Genomic DNA, 16,089 nt, shown 5'->3' with positions numbered 1-16,089 from the left:
AAGAGAGAAGATAGCAGAAAAAAGCTGCAACGGATTACACCGATCCTTTTTTAAACCTCATATTCCCATCAGAGGGTAGCATTACGATCAAGATGGCGCAAACTGTGGATTGGAATACAATGGAATTTTTAAGATGGGGCCAATGATTGAAAGATGAGACACATCTTACATATTAGAGCCAGCACAAAGGTATTGAAGGTGACGTAGCAGTTGAGCTTCATGGTGTAGCCTACGAAAAGGCTGGCGACCAGGCCTCCCAGACACCCAACCATCATACTAATGGATACAGCTTTGCCCCTGAGATTGGTTGGTATTAGATCAATGAGCATCGATAGGGTCAGCCTCAGGCTGCACAGTGGAGCAACAATGTAAATGAGAAATAGAACGAGTATCAACGTTTCGTCCTTCGCAAAGTTCAAGAGGAAGCCAGCAAGGGCTGCCCCTAAAACATATAGAAAAACGATGACTCTGCGGCCGAACCAGATGAGAAGGATGCTTGTAAATATGAAGACACCAAGAACGGCGAGGCCATGGAAAACAGAGTCCTTCAGATCATCCATTCCCAAATCACACTAAAAGACAAACAAAATGCTGGATCATTAGCTGAATTCCCCAAAAAAGGCTCGAGCTCACCTTCGGAAGATCCATTTTGTGTTCATCAAATTTCTCGAGCACCACACAGATGGTCTGCGAATCCTTGTTTTTCAGCGTGAGATTGCGGACACGCAGCATCCAGCTGGCAAGACCAGCGCCACTGAAAGTCAGAAGTTGAGCACATCTTCAGAAGGATCCCCCTTACTGCCACCACAACTTACGTGCCTAACAATATGAAAATGGCGGCGGAGGCGAGCGCCAAATGCCGGAAATATAGGCCACGCAGGAGGGGAGCCACATCGTACCATTGACGGGCGAAGGCACTAGATTGGGACATTCACGAAGTAAGATTGAAACTACATACAGATGTTCGAGCTCACCTGCGATGGATTGGCTTTTCGGGCAAACGTGGCTGAGTTACCGACTCAACTCCCAGACTGGAGAGCGTTACGTCCTTGCCCTTGTTGAGGCGGCAGCATCTCTCCAGCGCCTCCATGGCTCTCTTTTGCTGATCAACGGCCAGGTAATACTTTGGACTTTCGGGCAGGAACCACAGAGTGACAAGTCCAATGATTCCAGGTAGCAGATTGAGTAGGGCCACAACTCGCCAGCTGGTGAGGGCATAATCGTTCACGATTCTGTGGTGCAACTTCAGGGGAAGCAGAACCGAGGCTACACCTGCCATGAAAATACGCCAGGCTATAGATTCGAAAAGTGGGTGACTGTGAGTCTTACATGTCATTAAGATCATGCTGATACCGATGAAGTAGCTCTGGTAGTTGATCACGCTACCTCGCAGCGAAATCTTCGTGAACTCACTCAAGTAGGTCACAATCAACGATGATGGTCCTGTCACGCTTCACGGAACAGTGGATAACAATTGTTAGAGTCGAAAGAGCAGAGTTTGGGACTCTAGGTACTCACAAGAGGCCCACGAAAAAGCGCATCACCAGAAATGACCAAAACTCTGGCATGAGAGCCGAGAGCAGGGACGCCGCCAGGCTGAGGATCATGGTTATGAGCAGCATTTTTCGCCGTCCGATTTCATCCGCCTTATAGCCCATATAAGGGCTAATCAGAATCTGGCCAGTAATGACGGCGCAGTAGAGCCACGAGAGCCGATGATCGTGTATGCCCAGGTCACAGGTAGCACCCGCCACGATCACCACTAAACCGAGCTGTTCGTTGGTCACGTACACCTGGATTACGGCACAGCTGCAGAATATGAAGATCTGCATACGCCCAAAGCCTGCGAGACGGAGATGCGAGAACGTAACGAGGAGTGCCTCGGAGTAGCCGTGCTTACCAGCTTACCAAGCCTGCCAAATACATCGTCTATGTCGGCCATGAACAAAGTACAGATTTATTTAAAGTCACGAATTCAAAAATCACAAATTTTAGACAAACTGAAGCCTAGAACAGAACCTGCTTTTACTTGGGCAGCAAGAAGCACAGAATGATGCAAACTGGAAGCAAAGTAGATCTTGTTAGAAGCGGATTGATAGCACGGCGTGATCGGCGTCGATCACGCTTAGCACTTACATATGAGGTAGGCCACGAAGATGTTGAGTGTAACCAAGCAGGAAACCTTAAGCAGGAGGCCGACAAGCAGACAGCCGATAATGGCCCCCAGCCGCGACAGCGCCTTGTTCAGGCTCAGGGCCTTGGCCCGCAGCTGTGTGGGCATGCAGTCAACCAACACTGAGGACACCAGGATGATTAGCACACCCGGCAGGATCATCATCGCACTGAAGCATATCAGAATGACGATCGGCTCCTTGATGAAGTTCAGGGCCAGCCCGCAACCGGCGGCCAAACTAACGTAGACAACGAAGACGTGCTTCCGCGAAATGAATACCAGCAGGAACAGGGCCAGGAAGTAGAACAGAATGTAAGCAATGCCATAGTATAAGGGATCGGTGAAGTTTGGCATTTCGTTGGTGGCCGAAACGTTCGACTTCGGCTGGTCAAAGTTCTTGGGCTGGCTGAGCACGTCACAGAGCAGTCGGTGTTGGCTGTTGTCCTGATTCCGCAGCAGAGGATACCACATCCCCAGGCCCAGTGATCTGTCGATTTGAATCGAATGGTGATTATCTTTGAAAACTGTGAATCCTCTATATATAGATCTCCACTCACATCAGAAACATTCCGAACGAGAGAAGCGTACAGACCATAAAGTCGCGACAGTATGGCGGCTTAACCAATCGGATGGTGTCGTTCCACACAAGCTTAAAGTAGTTGGCCTTGGCGACAATGGTGTCCCTCGGGAAGTCCAGTAGGTCGATGTTCAGGTCCTCAATTTGTTTTCGATTGCGGCGACACAGCCAGTCCAGCACCTCGTAGGTCTCTTCTTTGCGCTTCACGGACATCAGATAGTAGGGACTCTCAGGCAGGAACCAGAGACCCAACAGCCCGAATAGACCGGGCAGCGTATACAGCATCATAAGGAAGCGCCAAGAGCGCACGACATACGAGCCATCTTCATTCGCACAGATTCGCTCGGGAAGAAAAAACTTGGCTACCAGCGGGCAGTAAATCAGCGATATTCCCACGCCAAGACTGAACAGGACAACAAGGGGCGGACGCGCATGTGGCGCAGAAAACTCCGTCATGTAGCCCAGAATACACGTCGCTGGTCCGCAAAGGCTGTATAGAGAGAGAATAAGTGTGAACCACATCATCGGACCATATATACATACAAAACTCCAACCAGGAATCGCATCGCAGACAAGGAATATACTTCCGGCATTAAGGCCGAGATAACCGACAACAATATAGTGACAAGGAGCATCCAGCGTAAAATTCGCACCCTGCCCTTGATGTCTATCAGGTAGCCCACGTAGAATCCAGATATTGTCATTCCCGCCATCATGGCGGTCATCATCAGTGACTTCTGGCCGGCCGTTGTCTCCAAGTCGCATGAGGATGCCACAACGACGATCGACATACCAAACGTCTCGTTCACGGCGAGCAAATTGGCCAAACTGGAGAAGACTAACACCAGCACCTGGCCACAACCAAAGCCTGTCGAGGAATGGTGTTAGCTGTCGCCACAAGAACCAAGAGTGCTTTACCCACCTATCGCCTTCAGGGCTTCGTCCAATTCCATAATCGGTCCTCCTCGTTTTTGTTTGTTTTGTACTTCAGTTTTTAATTTCCCAGCTGAGACAAGTCTACATCTAAGCATACGAGCATTTTCGCTTTAGATAGTTCACTTAGTTTCGCATGCTTTGTCGTTTTGTGTAGCTTCTTCTTTTCTCTTTACTCTTCCCCTTTTCTTAGCTTTAGTTTTAGTATTCGTTTTAGGAGTAGTCTTAGTCATAGACTATGTAACACTTTTCATTCTTCGCCAAGTAATAGTTTGGTTCTTTGAGTTGAGTTGAAAAGAGTTGAGCCACTGCCGTCAGGGACACTGCAGGAATGGTTTAAGTTTGTCCCTATCTCCCCCACCACCAGGAACTAGTCGCGTCGGACTGCCGAGTGGACCCAACAGTCGTAAGAGCTCCATTCTCGACCTCACCCAACAGCAGCAACAGATCCAGCAGCTGCAGCTGCAGCAGCAACAACAGCATCTACAGCAACATCTGCCAATTGGCATTGGCAACAACGACACCAGTCCGCCGTCTGATGAGGAAGACAAGCGCTTTCGACCCCGCTGGAAGGGCTCTGGCAGCCAGCTGCCGCCCCAGAGCCCCAAGCAGGCGCTGTCGCGGCTCAAACAGGCCGCCTCCGTCTCGAATGTAGCCCAGGAGAGGCACAACCAGTTGCTGGGCTCCAACCTGGGCGACGGTTCGCTGCAGCTGCAGCAACAGGCCAACCTACGCAAGGGCAGCATGATTAATCTGCGCGGCCAGGGTATGGCCCAGGGCCAGGGACAGAGTCAGGACATGCTCTCCGCCGGCCAGCTGCACCAGCGCAAGAGCAGCATGTTTCAGTTGGGAGAGGTACATACCCAGGCACACGCGCAGCCCCAGGTACAGTCCCTGCAGCGCAAGGCCAGCGTGTATGTGGGCAAGGGCAGTGACACGCCCACCATGGGCACTCCGACGCGAAAGGGCAGCATCTATCAGCGGACCAGCACGGATAGCGGCAGCGACAGTCCGCAGCGGAAACACAGCGTGGTGAAAACCCTCAGCGGCAGCTATGTTAATGTCTCAGCCATCAGCGGCAGCGAGTCGAGCTACGGCCTGAAGCTGGGTCCTTCGCAGATTCACCCCAAGGGATACCGTCTGACCACGGCTCGTTACGGGGAGCTGAAGATGGGTTTTGTGAAAATCAAAGGGAACGTCGAGGTGGAGGTAAGTGGACATCAACTGTATCCTACTTTTCGTTTTTATTATTTTATTCCTTGTTTCAGCTTATTTGTGCTCGTAATATTGTCAACGAGGACTGCGAGACGCCTCCGGACACATATGTCAAATGTTACATCAAGGACGGGGAGCGATTACGTCACAAGAAAAAGACGCGCGTGGTGCGCCACTCCGCGGAGCCATTCTACAGGCAGACCATTAAGTATCAGGTGAGCAAATGGGGCATTGTTACAGGTGCCAACGATGTGATTGTGGATGTACTCGTATACGCGGTTGTCGATACGGAGGATGATGCTGATGATGATGCTGATGGCCATGACTCACCAGCGCGTCAGGATGCTATTACCTTCTGCCTGCATTGTAATGCGATTAATGGTGGTTGGGCCCGGAGTGGACAGGTTCCATGTGTGAGGCCAATTTTGATGCCAGCAAGAAGCTGCCAGTTGCTTCCAGCTGTGCACAGTCGTTAATTTATTGGGGATGGATGCGTGCAGCGGTGAAGCTGCATGTACCATTTTTATTTTGAGCCCAGTAATTACACGAGACCAAATTTGTATGTAAATAAATCTCCTTATCCCTTCACAGAGCTCGGACGTCTTTGGGCGGAACATCGTCATCATGGTGTGGCAGCGATGCGTGGGATTCGAGCACAACCAGGGCATGGGCGGCACGGAGGTCAATCTGGACAAGGTGAACATCGGACAGCACATCAATGGATGGTATCCGCTGTTCCCCATGCACAGCTACGGGGGCTCCGACTCTGACAACTCTCCTTGACCGAACACGCCAGCGCGTGAGACATCGAAAACAATAATTCAAATGAAATGCATGACACCTAGAGAACATAAAATACTCAAACTGAAAGCTCAATTTGTTAGCGCGTAAGTATGGATCAGCCATATAAAATATTACACAATCCATCAGATATAACACCAGCAGAAACCAATTCCCCCAATTGAGACAAAACTAGCAAATTGCAATTTACTATATGTCCCTATGTATGTAATACTCGTAGTTATAGTCAATGAGCTTAGCATCGGTTGGCAGTAGGCAGAAGACAGGAGGCAGTGGGCTATGGGTAACGTTATACTACTAAATATTCACGGTGAGAGAGCTTTGTAAGTAAGGTACGGTAAGGTAAGGCACCACGAGTAATCGTATATCAAGTATATCAGACAGCACAATAATTGAGATGAGAGGACAGAAACCGATAGTACCAGAGAGAACTAAAATATAAAGAAATATACATGCAATATTTATGCGTATACATTTTTTGGGCTTGTTATGTTTATGAAAGTTTAATGTTGTTTGCATTTGAATCGAATCAGGAAATGAAACGGGCACTGAAACAATAATGTTAAAAGAGAGAGAGAGATAGAGAGAGAAGGAACTTCCACACCTCAAGTACATATGCCAGGGTCAAAATATGGGTATATATAAGTGTTAATCAAATGTTGCGCAAATACAAATACAATTAAAATAGTCTCCAACTATCTCCACAGTTTAGTGTACAGCTGAAAGGCTTAACTGTTCCACACATATACATTTATATCTACTAAATTACAAACCTACCTACCTACCTACGAAATTTTGCAGACGGAACAAAAATGATAGGTAACTTTAAATTTAATGAGACAATCTTTATGGGTGGGGTTTGTGCTTGTGTTTGAATGCGAGATTTGAGTGCGACTGTAGCGTGAATAAGACGAATTTACTGTAGTTATTTTATGGTAGGGCATTGATTGCACCACAGCAATGTAGAAATACAGAAAGAGGCATCATGCTGCTCCTTCCTTCTATCCTTTATTCGTATTGCTTGCACCAATCGCTTCTAACTCTCACCCCTTCAGCCCCAAAGCTTCAGCTACAACAAGACAATCTCTTCTAATGACAAACGTGTGAAATTTACAATTTCGGAACTTGTGCATTAAATCTAATCAATGTTCAACCTAATGACTTGGAGTTTCAAACTAAACAAATTACAAATACAAATACATATATGTATACACACTTATTTATATATACATAGTAAAGCTATATTTAAGCGATCCGTAGAGGCATTATGAAAATTGTACTGTCCCTATTCGAACTGTTTACCATTTACCGTTTACTGTCTGCTACGGCTACCCTTCCGGGCAGACGCTCTTTTAAACGCTAGTTATGGTTAAATTCCAACTCCATGACTCCTTAATCTGAACTCGTATGTATATCAAAGGCAGCTGGGGGCTCTTCTTAACCGTATTGTTAGATTGTTGCTTTAAAAACCAGATCAGAGTAGAATAATCTAGTACCAGATAATCAATTTTTCTTGGTATAGTGCATGTAGTCATTTTTGTAGAACTTGTAAGTAGAACTAATACTCAGCGTACTTGGTAGTTGTCAAGGTAGTCATGGTACAAGTGAAACTAAAAGTCATTCCATTCCTGTGTTTTCGTTTAGCTTTTACATATTGTTTGGCTAGTTACATATCTTCACAATTTGGCTGTCGACATACCCGAGTTGTTTTACATGAAATAAGGGGAAACTGGTTGGGAGACGAAAACTAAAAATGGTTGTGCTATCTCAAAAAAACATATATTCTAAATGTTGAAACTATTTTTTTGTCGGTAAAAACGAAAACGAAACTGCTGCTAAAATCTACTACTTAAGTGTATTGGTCTTTTCTACTATACCTACTGTTACTATTACCCACTTATTGTACTTAGCCAAAGAGTTAATTATTTAAACAACGACAAGTACTTTGAACACTGTAAAAATAACGCCATATCAGCGGGTCGCGTTGGGGATCGCTGATTGTAGGATTGAGGATTGCGCTTTAAAAGTGTCGAGTGGACTGTAGGCAAGGCTTGTAAGAATACTATACATATATTCATATAACGATTTGTTAAAAATTATTACCTAGCAACTACCTGCATTACACTATGTAAATCAATATATACCGATGTGAACTACATACATATACATACATATATGAATATGAATACTATTACATTTAATGAGATGTCTATCTGGTAACTGTAGAAAAACAGGGGAACCCACACCCCTCCCCCTCCCTACATCAATATGTGTCTCAAATGGAGTTTCAATAAACATAAAATATTTATTTGGAATCTCTTCTTTTGTTTCCATTCGGGAATGGATAATGTCGATGCACAGCTTGGAATCAGGTAATTCTGTTAGGAACCCCAGAGTTGTCCCAATCGGACGAGGAATGGCAAAATCAACAGCTTTAAACAACTTCATTGATTACAAAATAACATTAATAAGCCAATATCCCTTGATTAAACGCGGAGCATTTTCCGCAATAATATTTTTTTAAGCATGGGTGGTGTGATATTTTTTAGGAAACGAATTAAATCCGATGCAAGAGTTAGCCGTGCAAAAGTACAGGTACAACTACTAAATATTCGATTTATTTATACTAAGTTATGAAATGGTAGTTGAATCGAATATTTAAGACGGTAGCAGCTAGACAAAGTTTGACCAAACATTCCTATTGCCTTGATTTTCCCGATTACAATGTGGGGTTGGACGCCTATATCATACGATAAATAACGGAGTTCTAGTGATTTAATTTAAAATTAAGATTGACTTTAAAAGCCAATGTTTTCCTTGATGTAAATTTTAGTTAAACGAATGCAAAAGCAGGCCTATAGCGTCAAAGAAGATTTGAACTTCGCGCCTTCAGAGAAATGCTTAACATGCTTTGTAACTGTAATATGTAGATGTTAGAAACATAGTACCAAATATGTCCGCCACAGCGCTACCCGTGGGCAAACATGTAAATGTATATTATCGAATGTCACGCTGACCGAAGCTCGCTGCCACATGTAATATTATCAATTTGTCCCCCGACAGAAGCTGAAATGCATGAAAATGTATGTTAAATGCCGTATGAGGGGCTCTTTATGAGCATATAAGGCCAGCTTGACAGAGGACAAGGCAGCCCATAAACAGATATAGAGTACAGAATAAACCAATATGTGCAAATTCAAATCTTTGCAAGGCATATAATATACAACGGCAATTTACATTTAAGCTTAAATAACAACAATTAAGTATTTTGAATTTGGCGGGCTGTTACTCTTACATTAACATTAACATGGAACAAAGATGGTCACAAACAGATGAGTATTGACAAAATTTTAACAATTATTGGAATTTTAAAACTAATTTATTTCGATTTACAGGTACTGGTGCTGTGAGGATCATCTTCGTCGTCTGGGGCAGTGTGTTTGACACAGTGCGCAACTGTTCAGCGCTGGATGCGCTCGTGTGATTGATGCGGCAGGAAATGTGGGCATTGCACAACGCAGTGTAGAGTGGATGGAGCGATCGCCGAGGGCCTCCAGATGACCCGGGATTCGGCCAAATTTGTGTGGCGATGGTTGCCAGCAGCCATGAAGTGCAGGAAAACCATCCCTGCGTGGATTCGGATGCGCCGTGTGTGCAGCGCAAACATCTCCGAATTGGCACTCATGGCCTGCCAGCAGCCGTGATGACGCTTGTCGATTGGACACCTCTGGACGCCAGCTGCCGTGATGATGCTCATGGAGGGGCATCGGAGGAACGACTGGAGACACCGCCCGTTGTCGCAAGCGTGTTTTCACGCGCTTCAAGTGAGTATTTTTGATTCTCTGTGAATGGAATGAAGGTGTGCATATTAAAACCATTTTAACACTCACCAGGAATACCGACAAAGACCAACACAGGATCATTGGACTAGCTGCGGCATCCCAGTGAGCGGCGCCTTGCTGCAACAGAGTGCAGAGTGACTGCAGCGGTGTGTGCATTGCACTGGCTGGCATCATCGTCGCTGTCGTCGTCGTCGTTATCTGAGATGATTTGTACATCGTCGTCACTGTCGACCACCCGTTCGAGGCGCCGTCGGACTTGCTCCAGTCCGTGGTCCAGCAGTGCCTCTTGCGGATTGCGTTGATGGCTGTCGTCCAGGGTGCGTGTGCTGCTGGATGCAGCCCGTGTCTGACAGCGATAGTGTGACGTCGGCCGGAAGCTGCTCGCCGGAATTTGCTGAGTCTGCTGCTGAGTCTGCTGCTGAGTCTGCTGCTGCGTCTGCTGCTGCGTCTGCTGCTGTGTCTGCTGCGCAGTCACTGGATCGGGATCCCCCTCGTAGTCCGGCAGGATTATCCTTTGATAGAGAGAGGCTGGCCGAAGATTAGAGCCACTACTCATTTCCCGGGGAGTTTGGCCGCTGAGGTAACGTTTCCTAACGCAATTTATCATCAATCCGTTGAACCTTTTGGTGTTCGGATTAATGATATTTTGTTGACGGATTCTTCTTAATTGCCTGGCGTCTGATTCCTCCTGTCTCTTTCTTTTCAGCTCCTCCTCTTCGAGCCGGACCAGCGTTAGAAGGGAATCCTCGGGGATGACCGGATCTGGATGTTGCTGCTGTTGGCTGCTCCGATCCTGATTTTGAGGCTGCAGCAGGCGAATGTGTTGAAGGAGCTGTTGCAGATATCTTGGCCTCTGCAGTCGCTGTGGCTCATACGGCTGCAGTATCAATTTCCGAGCTTTTGGATTGACATGGCAAGCCACGGAATTGGCGAAGCGGCCACTTGCCGTATGGAACACTTCATCAATTGTGCCTAAATTGTGAGTCAGCTTTATGTCATCGTTCCCGGTGAAACTTTTGTGATGTGTTCGACTGTTCGAACAAAACTGAGAAAGTTGCTTTTATTGTGTTTGTACTTTTGAATACTACATTATACAAAATTTGTTGCGCCTAATGCTTAACTAAATATGTGTAGTGGCAGACACGACTGTAAAGGGACTGGGTTACACAAGTTACGGTATTGGCTTTTTGTTAATTTAACAATATTTTTCTCGCGTTCTCGCGTCTAGCCTGGAGTACTGTTGTGCTGCTCCATCATTGAGGCGTACCTTGGTCTGGCCAGCTTCCTGGGGATGTACGGATGTGTTGCGATTTCACAGGCAAAAAGATTTGAGTGCTGCATTAGTCGGGTGTAGTAATTACTGCAGAGTCCATTGTGTTCTCTAGTTTCTCGATGTAATTTGATGCGCGTGCACGCCTACGATGCGCACACTCGCCCGCCAGCTTTGCTACTGGCTTTTTTCCTCGATGTAATTTGATGCGCGTGCACGCCTACGATGCGCACACTCGCCCATTATTACCATTACTTCGGCAATTTACATTTAAGCTTAACTAACAACAATAATGTTCTTTTGAATTTTTGCGGGCAATTGACATTAACATTAACATTAACATCTAGAGACATGTTTACATATTATCAGTATTACAGTCTGGCAGCCCTATTTTGACATTCGCAACTATTGACGTGCATTTATACAAACAGGTGGTCACAAAGAGATGAGTATTTGGACAAAATTGCAACATTAATGACATTTATAGACTAATTTAATTCTATTTATTTTCTATTTCAGGTACTGGAGGATCATCGTCGTCGTCTTTTTTCCAATATATACCCGCTTTGGGTTGAGGGCTCTCAGTGCTCCAACAGGGGAGGAACTGAGAGGCTGGGGTGTGAGCCGCCAGCTACCAAGCGCGTTGCTTTATTAATTTCAGTTTGTGTGCAGTATATGTCTTAATTTAGTTTATGTACATTTTTGTTGTTTGTTTTTTACAATTTAACTTTTAAACGACACTCAAACACACTGGTACATTTGATGGCACAATAATTTACAAACATATAAACTGCAGCAACGAAACACTTGTAACCTCGACTAGGCCCGCAGTCAGCAGGGGGGGCAAGGGAAAAAGAGAAAAAGAGAGAGACAAAATATTCGGCACTTTGACGGAGGGACTAAACCTCAAACACGACTCGACTCCACAACGTTCACGACACGACTTTTTCACTTGGATAGAGATCCAGACTCGAGACCACTCCACGATCGGGGCAAAAGGCTCCAAAAGTACGAATTGTCAAGAGGGTGGCAAGTGTGTGTGTGTGGTGTGAGTCAAGAAAGTAAAGTGGGGCCACGCTCAAAAGTATGCTGTCTCTTCTTTGTAATTCTCCCTAACTTAAAATTTGATTTGCAATCCCCTGTGAGTTTGTCAACTTGATCTTTTGTTGGCTGTAATGCGGTATGTGGTCTTCAGTCCCCTCTACTACCCTTGCCGCCTGCTGAGGGCAGACGACTAGGAATGTAACATGTACATGTGGGCGAGCAGTTTATAGGGGGCGTAGTTGATTTATGCGAAGACTAGCATTTTTGGCTCAGTTTAGGCCGTAGTGGTGGGGTGTGGCGGCAACTGATGCTGATTTGAAAGTCGATTACGAAACCGATAATCAATTGTCAGCACCGTTGCCGCCGAAGTTTTATCACAGATTGTAATAATTTTGTAGTGGGGTGTCGGAGAACCGCACTAATTACGATAATAACAATGGGGGGGGGAAGAAGGGGTTAAAGAAATGGGATCGAAAATTCAGAAAGTGCAGTGTTGCAACACGTAGTCAATTGAGGAATAGATAAAGAGAAAAGGTAAACAATGCAGGTGCTTTGCGTGGAAAATAAGAGGAAATACACTAAACTAAATAAAAAGAGACAAGCACTTGAAGAAATAACAATACAGATAAGTAGTAGACTGGAGTGGAGACGACGGAAAAACAGGTAATAAAAGAGATACTACACTGGAACAAAGACGAGACAAAACAGGTACAATTGATTTACGTTTACAATATTACAATAAACATAACAATTTAAAATAATGTCTATATCTCTTTCTATAATTACAGGGAAGACAAGAAGCATCGGCCGGCATAGCAAAACACAATGCTTGTAAAGACATTGCGTTGCATACCGGCCGACCCCGTCGTCCCCCCTGGTCGTCGAAATTGGCGTCATCCAAAGTCGTCAGAGGTAGCTGCAATTAGCACCCCGTCGTCGTTGTGGCTGTGGCTGCCCTCTTGGAGAACCAGTGGCACTGGTCCGGCCACCAGCTGGAAGCCAGGAGTAGACGGCATACATATTACTGTGGCGACACGGGTCCGGCCGCCAAAGTGAAATGGATGTGAGTGTGTGTGTGCGTCGGCAATTGTGGCCCTGATGTAGAGCGAGTGGCACTGGTCCGGCCACCAGCTGTGGGCAATGGTGGACAATGGCACACATAACTCGAACGGCACAGGTCCGGCCGCCCAAGTGTAATGGATGTGTGTGTGTGTGTGTCTGAATGGCTGGCGTTAAGTATTTTGAGAGCCATCCAAAGTCGTCAGAGGTAGCTGCAATTAGCACCTCGTCGTCGTTGTGGCTGTGGCTGCCCTCTTGGAGAACCAGTGGCACTGGTCCGGCCACCAGCTGGAAGCCAGGAGTAGACGGCATACATATTACTGTGGCGACACGGGTCCGGCCGCCAAAGTGAAATGGATGTGAGTGTGTGTGTGCGTCGGCAATTGTGGCCCTGATGTAGAGCGAGTGGCACTGGTCCGGCCACCAGCTGTGGGCAATGGTGGACAATGGCACACATAACTCGAACGGCACAGGTCCGGCCGCCCAAGTGTAATGGATGTGTGTGTGTGTGTGTCTGAATGGCTGGCGTTAAGTATTTTGAGAGCCCTTTTTAATCGTATTTGTGGCTGATAAATTTTTCCTTTTCCAGGACCATAGGGCACTCTGAATGCCATGGCACTGGATCCGGCCACCAACTAAGGACGATGGCGATGGCATAACTCGAACGGCACAGGTCCGGCCGCCCAAGTGTAATGGGTGTTTGTGTGTTTATGTTTTTATTTAATTGCTTTGATGGCGGAAGCGTCCGTTGTTCATTTTTGTTGTGGCATGCTAGTGATATGCATTTGTCATTTAATCCAGTGCAGTGGCAGAGATGTGTCCAATTAGTACACAGCGTTCCAGGATATCTGGTTGTCGAGATGGTACCTCATGTTGCGGGCGTAGGCCTTAATGTCATCCATGGAGTCGTCATCTGTCCACATCTCATCGTCATCATATTCTTCATCCGTTTCAGGATCCGTCTCTGGAATGGCGGCTGGCGTTGGCCCTAACGTTTTTTGTGGTGGCTGTGGAGCTGTTTTTTCGGGTTGTGTGTTGACGGCGCGAGCACAATAGGACTGATTGGCCACAGTGACCCTCAGCTAATTTTATTTGTTTTCGCAGTTTTTACATTTTAACGCATTTACAAATATTTTTAACGGCTGTTATTTTAACAGCTGAACCACTAATTATACATGGTTGGGACATTTTACATAATGTTACATAGAGATGGATAAGAAACTTTACATTACAAGAAATCAAGACTCTCTGGCAACAACGTGCGTTTTTTTACATTTGGAAATTGCATTGTAAGTATTAAAAATTATAAATTTAACAAATATAAGCTATATTAATTATAATTTCTTTGCCCATTTAATTACAGTGGACGTATATGTATATAGGTATGAACCTCTATCATCAGCTCACTGGATGGAATTGGGTCTGTAGAAGTTGGCTTGAGCAGGTGTCAAAACAATGGACCCGGTGATTTCATCAGGCTGCTGCAGTCTCAGGGGAAGTATAAAGCCGCACCGTTAGTGAGTAAGTATTTGATTTTTATAGATTGCTTCGCTTATATGCTTCCAGAGGGCGTGTCTTTCGGTGTGCGCCTTTCCACCATTGGCGCACTGGACGGCGGTGAAATTTCAGGTGACCTGGGAGCGGTCTGAGTAAATGCCACGTGACGTCATTGGACTGCTGCAACTGCCATGAATCCAGCATTAGGCCAATGAGAAGAAGATTCACCAGTGGCTGTTGTAACTGTCGGACAGGCCTTCGTTGGATGCTGGATATACTGCGGTGCGGATTTGGCGAGCCAGTCAAAAGGCGATTCCAGGGGCGGAAATGTGCATCGGCAATGGACGAGGCCCGTGCAGGAGGGAGCATTGCAGCCGGCTCGCTGCGCCCAGCCAGAGGATTCGCAGCAGGATAGCTGGCCACCGGATGGACTACTCGCCTCCGCTTTCGCCGTGGATTCACCAGGAGGCCGTCAGTATCTGTGCTGTTTGCCTGTAGATAGAAGTAAGCAGAGTTATTGCCATCCAGATTGGCATTGATGATTTTTCGTCTTCTTTCAGGTTTTGGAGGAGCGATAGGCTGCTGCAGGCTGCGGAGTGGATTCGGAGAAGTTGCCAGAGAGTCATTCCGGATACGCAGGTCAATCCCGGCAGTAGACGAGGCCCTTATAGAAGATGGCGTGGGAGGCCGCTCGCTGCAGGCAGCCATAGGAATTACATTGTCTGTCGTATGCAACGGCGGCGATACGTAACTAGCATAACGTAACGTAACCCAGCTCGAGCCTTGGCCTGATCCAGCAGGTTAGGGGAGCCAGTGTTACGTTACGCTATGGGGACTTTATTGTACAGATACTTAATCTAGCATTTTAGGTAAAAATTATTGGGGTTGTAGCTTATATAAATATATGTAAATAGCTGTCTACGAGCTGCTGTTAGCAGCCGTAGGCAGCAAATACAATGCTTTTTTGCAGCACGAATTCTCCTCTGCCGGCAGTGCTGCCGGCGCAATCATCAATTTTGGGGAAATCTCTCCACTTTGGCAACAGTCCGTTTGCCAGAGGGGGGAGAGGGAGTGGGTAGAGCTAAAGCATAAAATACTCTTGACTATAAATTAAGTTTAAATTTAAATTATCGACATTATGGTTGCCTTACATTGGCAGAAAAGGGAGATTATATATGTATGTTATCTATTCTATATCTTGTCTTCTATTTGTTTTTGTTTGTTTTCGTTTCTCTTCTGCCCACTGGTCCGGGGCAGCCAGAGCTATTGTTGTTTTGTTTCTGTCTTCATTTCTTCTTTCATTACTGTTCCGCCCCCTGGTCCGGGGCAGCTAGCATTGAGTTGAGCGTTTGAGTGGATGTGTGTTTGTATGTGCGCAACAGTCCGTTGTCTCAGCAGTGGAAATGGTAGAAATCCACCACCTTCCAGTTGTTGTTGGCTTCTCTCTTACTCTCACAGGGAGTTCACTAGCGGGCAATTCGAGATCTATAAGAGAAGGAGGAGACAGAAATTGCGCAGCAGAAATGCTAACGCTCATAATTTTGTGCAGCAGCGCCTTGTTCGGACGCGTTTTTAGCAGTCGTTCGCGTGAGTCTTCTACTCTTTTTAATAAGTTGCAGTTGTCCATTCCTATCTCGTTAGTTGATCGGTTTAGGAAGATATTAATCAGAGTGATCAT

General features: G+C 46.1%; 3 protein-coding genes and 1 long non-coding RNA gene across 5 annotated transcripts in view; 2 read left to right on the top strand and 2 right to left on the bottom strand.

The window, feature by feature from the left end:
• Nucleotides 1-8,014, top strand: part of LOC6602727 (regulating synaptic membrane exocytosis protein 2) — a 40,345-nt gene extending 32,331 nt beyond the window's left edge. For both annotated transcript variants that reach the window (XM_026993680.1, XM_026993682.1), the window contains 3 exons: nt 4,051-4,892; nt 4,952-5,113; nt 5,490-8,014. In XM_026993680.1, coding sequence (XP_026849481.1) covers nt 4,051-4,892; nt 4,952-5,113; nt 5,490-5,681 — 1,196 coding nt within the window. In that variant the 3' untranslated portion in view covers nt 5,682-8,014. The remainder of the gene's footprint in view (nt 1-4,050; nt 4,893-4,951; nt 5,114-5,489) is intronic.
• Nucleotides 20-1,844, bottom strand: LOC6602731 (solute carrier family 22 member 7). The gene is made up of 6 exons (XM_026993683.1): nt 1,519-1,844; nt 975-1,451; nt 816-917; nt 634-754; nt 170-572; nt 20-102 (listed from the first exon to the last, which is right to left on the bottom strand). The coding sequence occupies exons 1-6, from the start codon at nt 1,830-1,832 to the stop codon at nt 35-37; spliced, it is 1,485 nt and encodes a 494-aa protein (XP_026849484.1). The 5' UTR covers nt 1,833-1,844; the 3' UTR covers nt 20-34.
• On the bottom strand, nt 2,007-3,848 carry LOC6602705 (organic cation/carnitine transporter 7). Its single transcript, XM_002027721.2, has 5 exons — nt 3,673-3,848; nt 3,294-3,618; nt 2,731-3,240; nt 2,137-2,660; nt 2,007-2,060 (listed from the first exon to the last, which is right to left on the bottom strand). The coding sequence occupies exons 1-5, from the start codon at nt 3,779-3,781 to the stop codon at nt 2,026-2,028; spliced, it is 1,503 nt and encodes a 500-aa protein (XP_002027757.2). The 5' UTR covers nt 3,782-3,848; the 3' UTR covers nt 2,007-2,025.
• A 6,272-nt stretch (nt 8,015-14,286) lies between the features above and the next one.
• LOC113566738 lies at nt 14,287-15,368 on the top strand. Its single transcript, XR_003409213.1, has 3 exons — nt 14,287-14,435; nt 14,481-14,915; nt 14,972-15,368. It is a non-coding gene; the product is annotated as an uncharacterized LOC113566738 (long non-coding RNA).
• The last annotated feature ends 721 nt before the right edge of the window (nt 15,369-16,089 follow it).

The sequence above is a fragment of the Drosophila persimilis genome, unplaced genomic scaffold (assembly GCF_003286085.1).
Source record: "Drosophila persimilis strain 14011-0111.01,24,50 unplaced genomic scaffold, DperRS2 tig00000868-arrow-arrow-pilon, whole genome shotgun sequence".
Lineage (NCBI taxonomy): Eukaryota > Metazoa > Arthropoda > Insecta > Diptera > Drosophilidae > Drosophila > Drosophila persimilis.
The sequence above is the reverse complement of the archived record's forward strand: the minus strand, read 5'-3'. Positions and strand labels throughout refer to the sequence as shown.

What these genes read in the sequence shown, in the direction of transcription:
- LOC6602731 (XM_026993683.1), bottom strand. Translation starts at nt 1,832, where the DNA reads ATGCAGATCTTCATATTCTGCAGCTGTGCCGTAATCCAGGTGTACGTG. An exon ending in CGCTTTTTCGTGGGCCTCTT is followed by an intron (nt 1,452 to 1,518) that starts GTGAGTACCTAG and finishes TGTTCCGTGAAG; the next exon opens with CGTGACAGGACCATCATCGT. An exon ending in CTTTGTGCTGGCTCTAATAT is followed by an intron (nt 103 to 169) that starts GTAAGATGTGTC and finishes TCCAATCCACAG; the next exon opens with TTTGCGCCATCTTGATCGTA.
- LOC6602705 (XM_002027721.2), bottom strand. Translation starts at nt 3,781, where the DNA reads ATGCTTAGATGTAGACTTGTCTCAGCTGGGAAATTAAAAACTGAAGTA. An exon ending in CGAAGCCCTGAAGGCGATAG is followed by an intron (nt 3,619 to 3,672) that starts GTGGGTAAAGCA and finishes ATTCCTCGACAG; the next exon opens with GCTTTGGTTGTGGCCAGGTG. An exon ending in CGATTCCTGGTTGGAGTTTT is followed by an intron (nt 3,241 to 3,293) that starts GTATGTATATAT and finishes CTCTCTATACAG; the next exon opens with CCTTTGCGGACCAGCGACGT.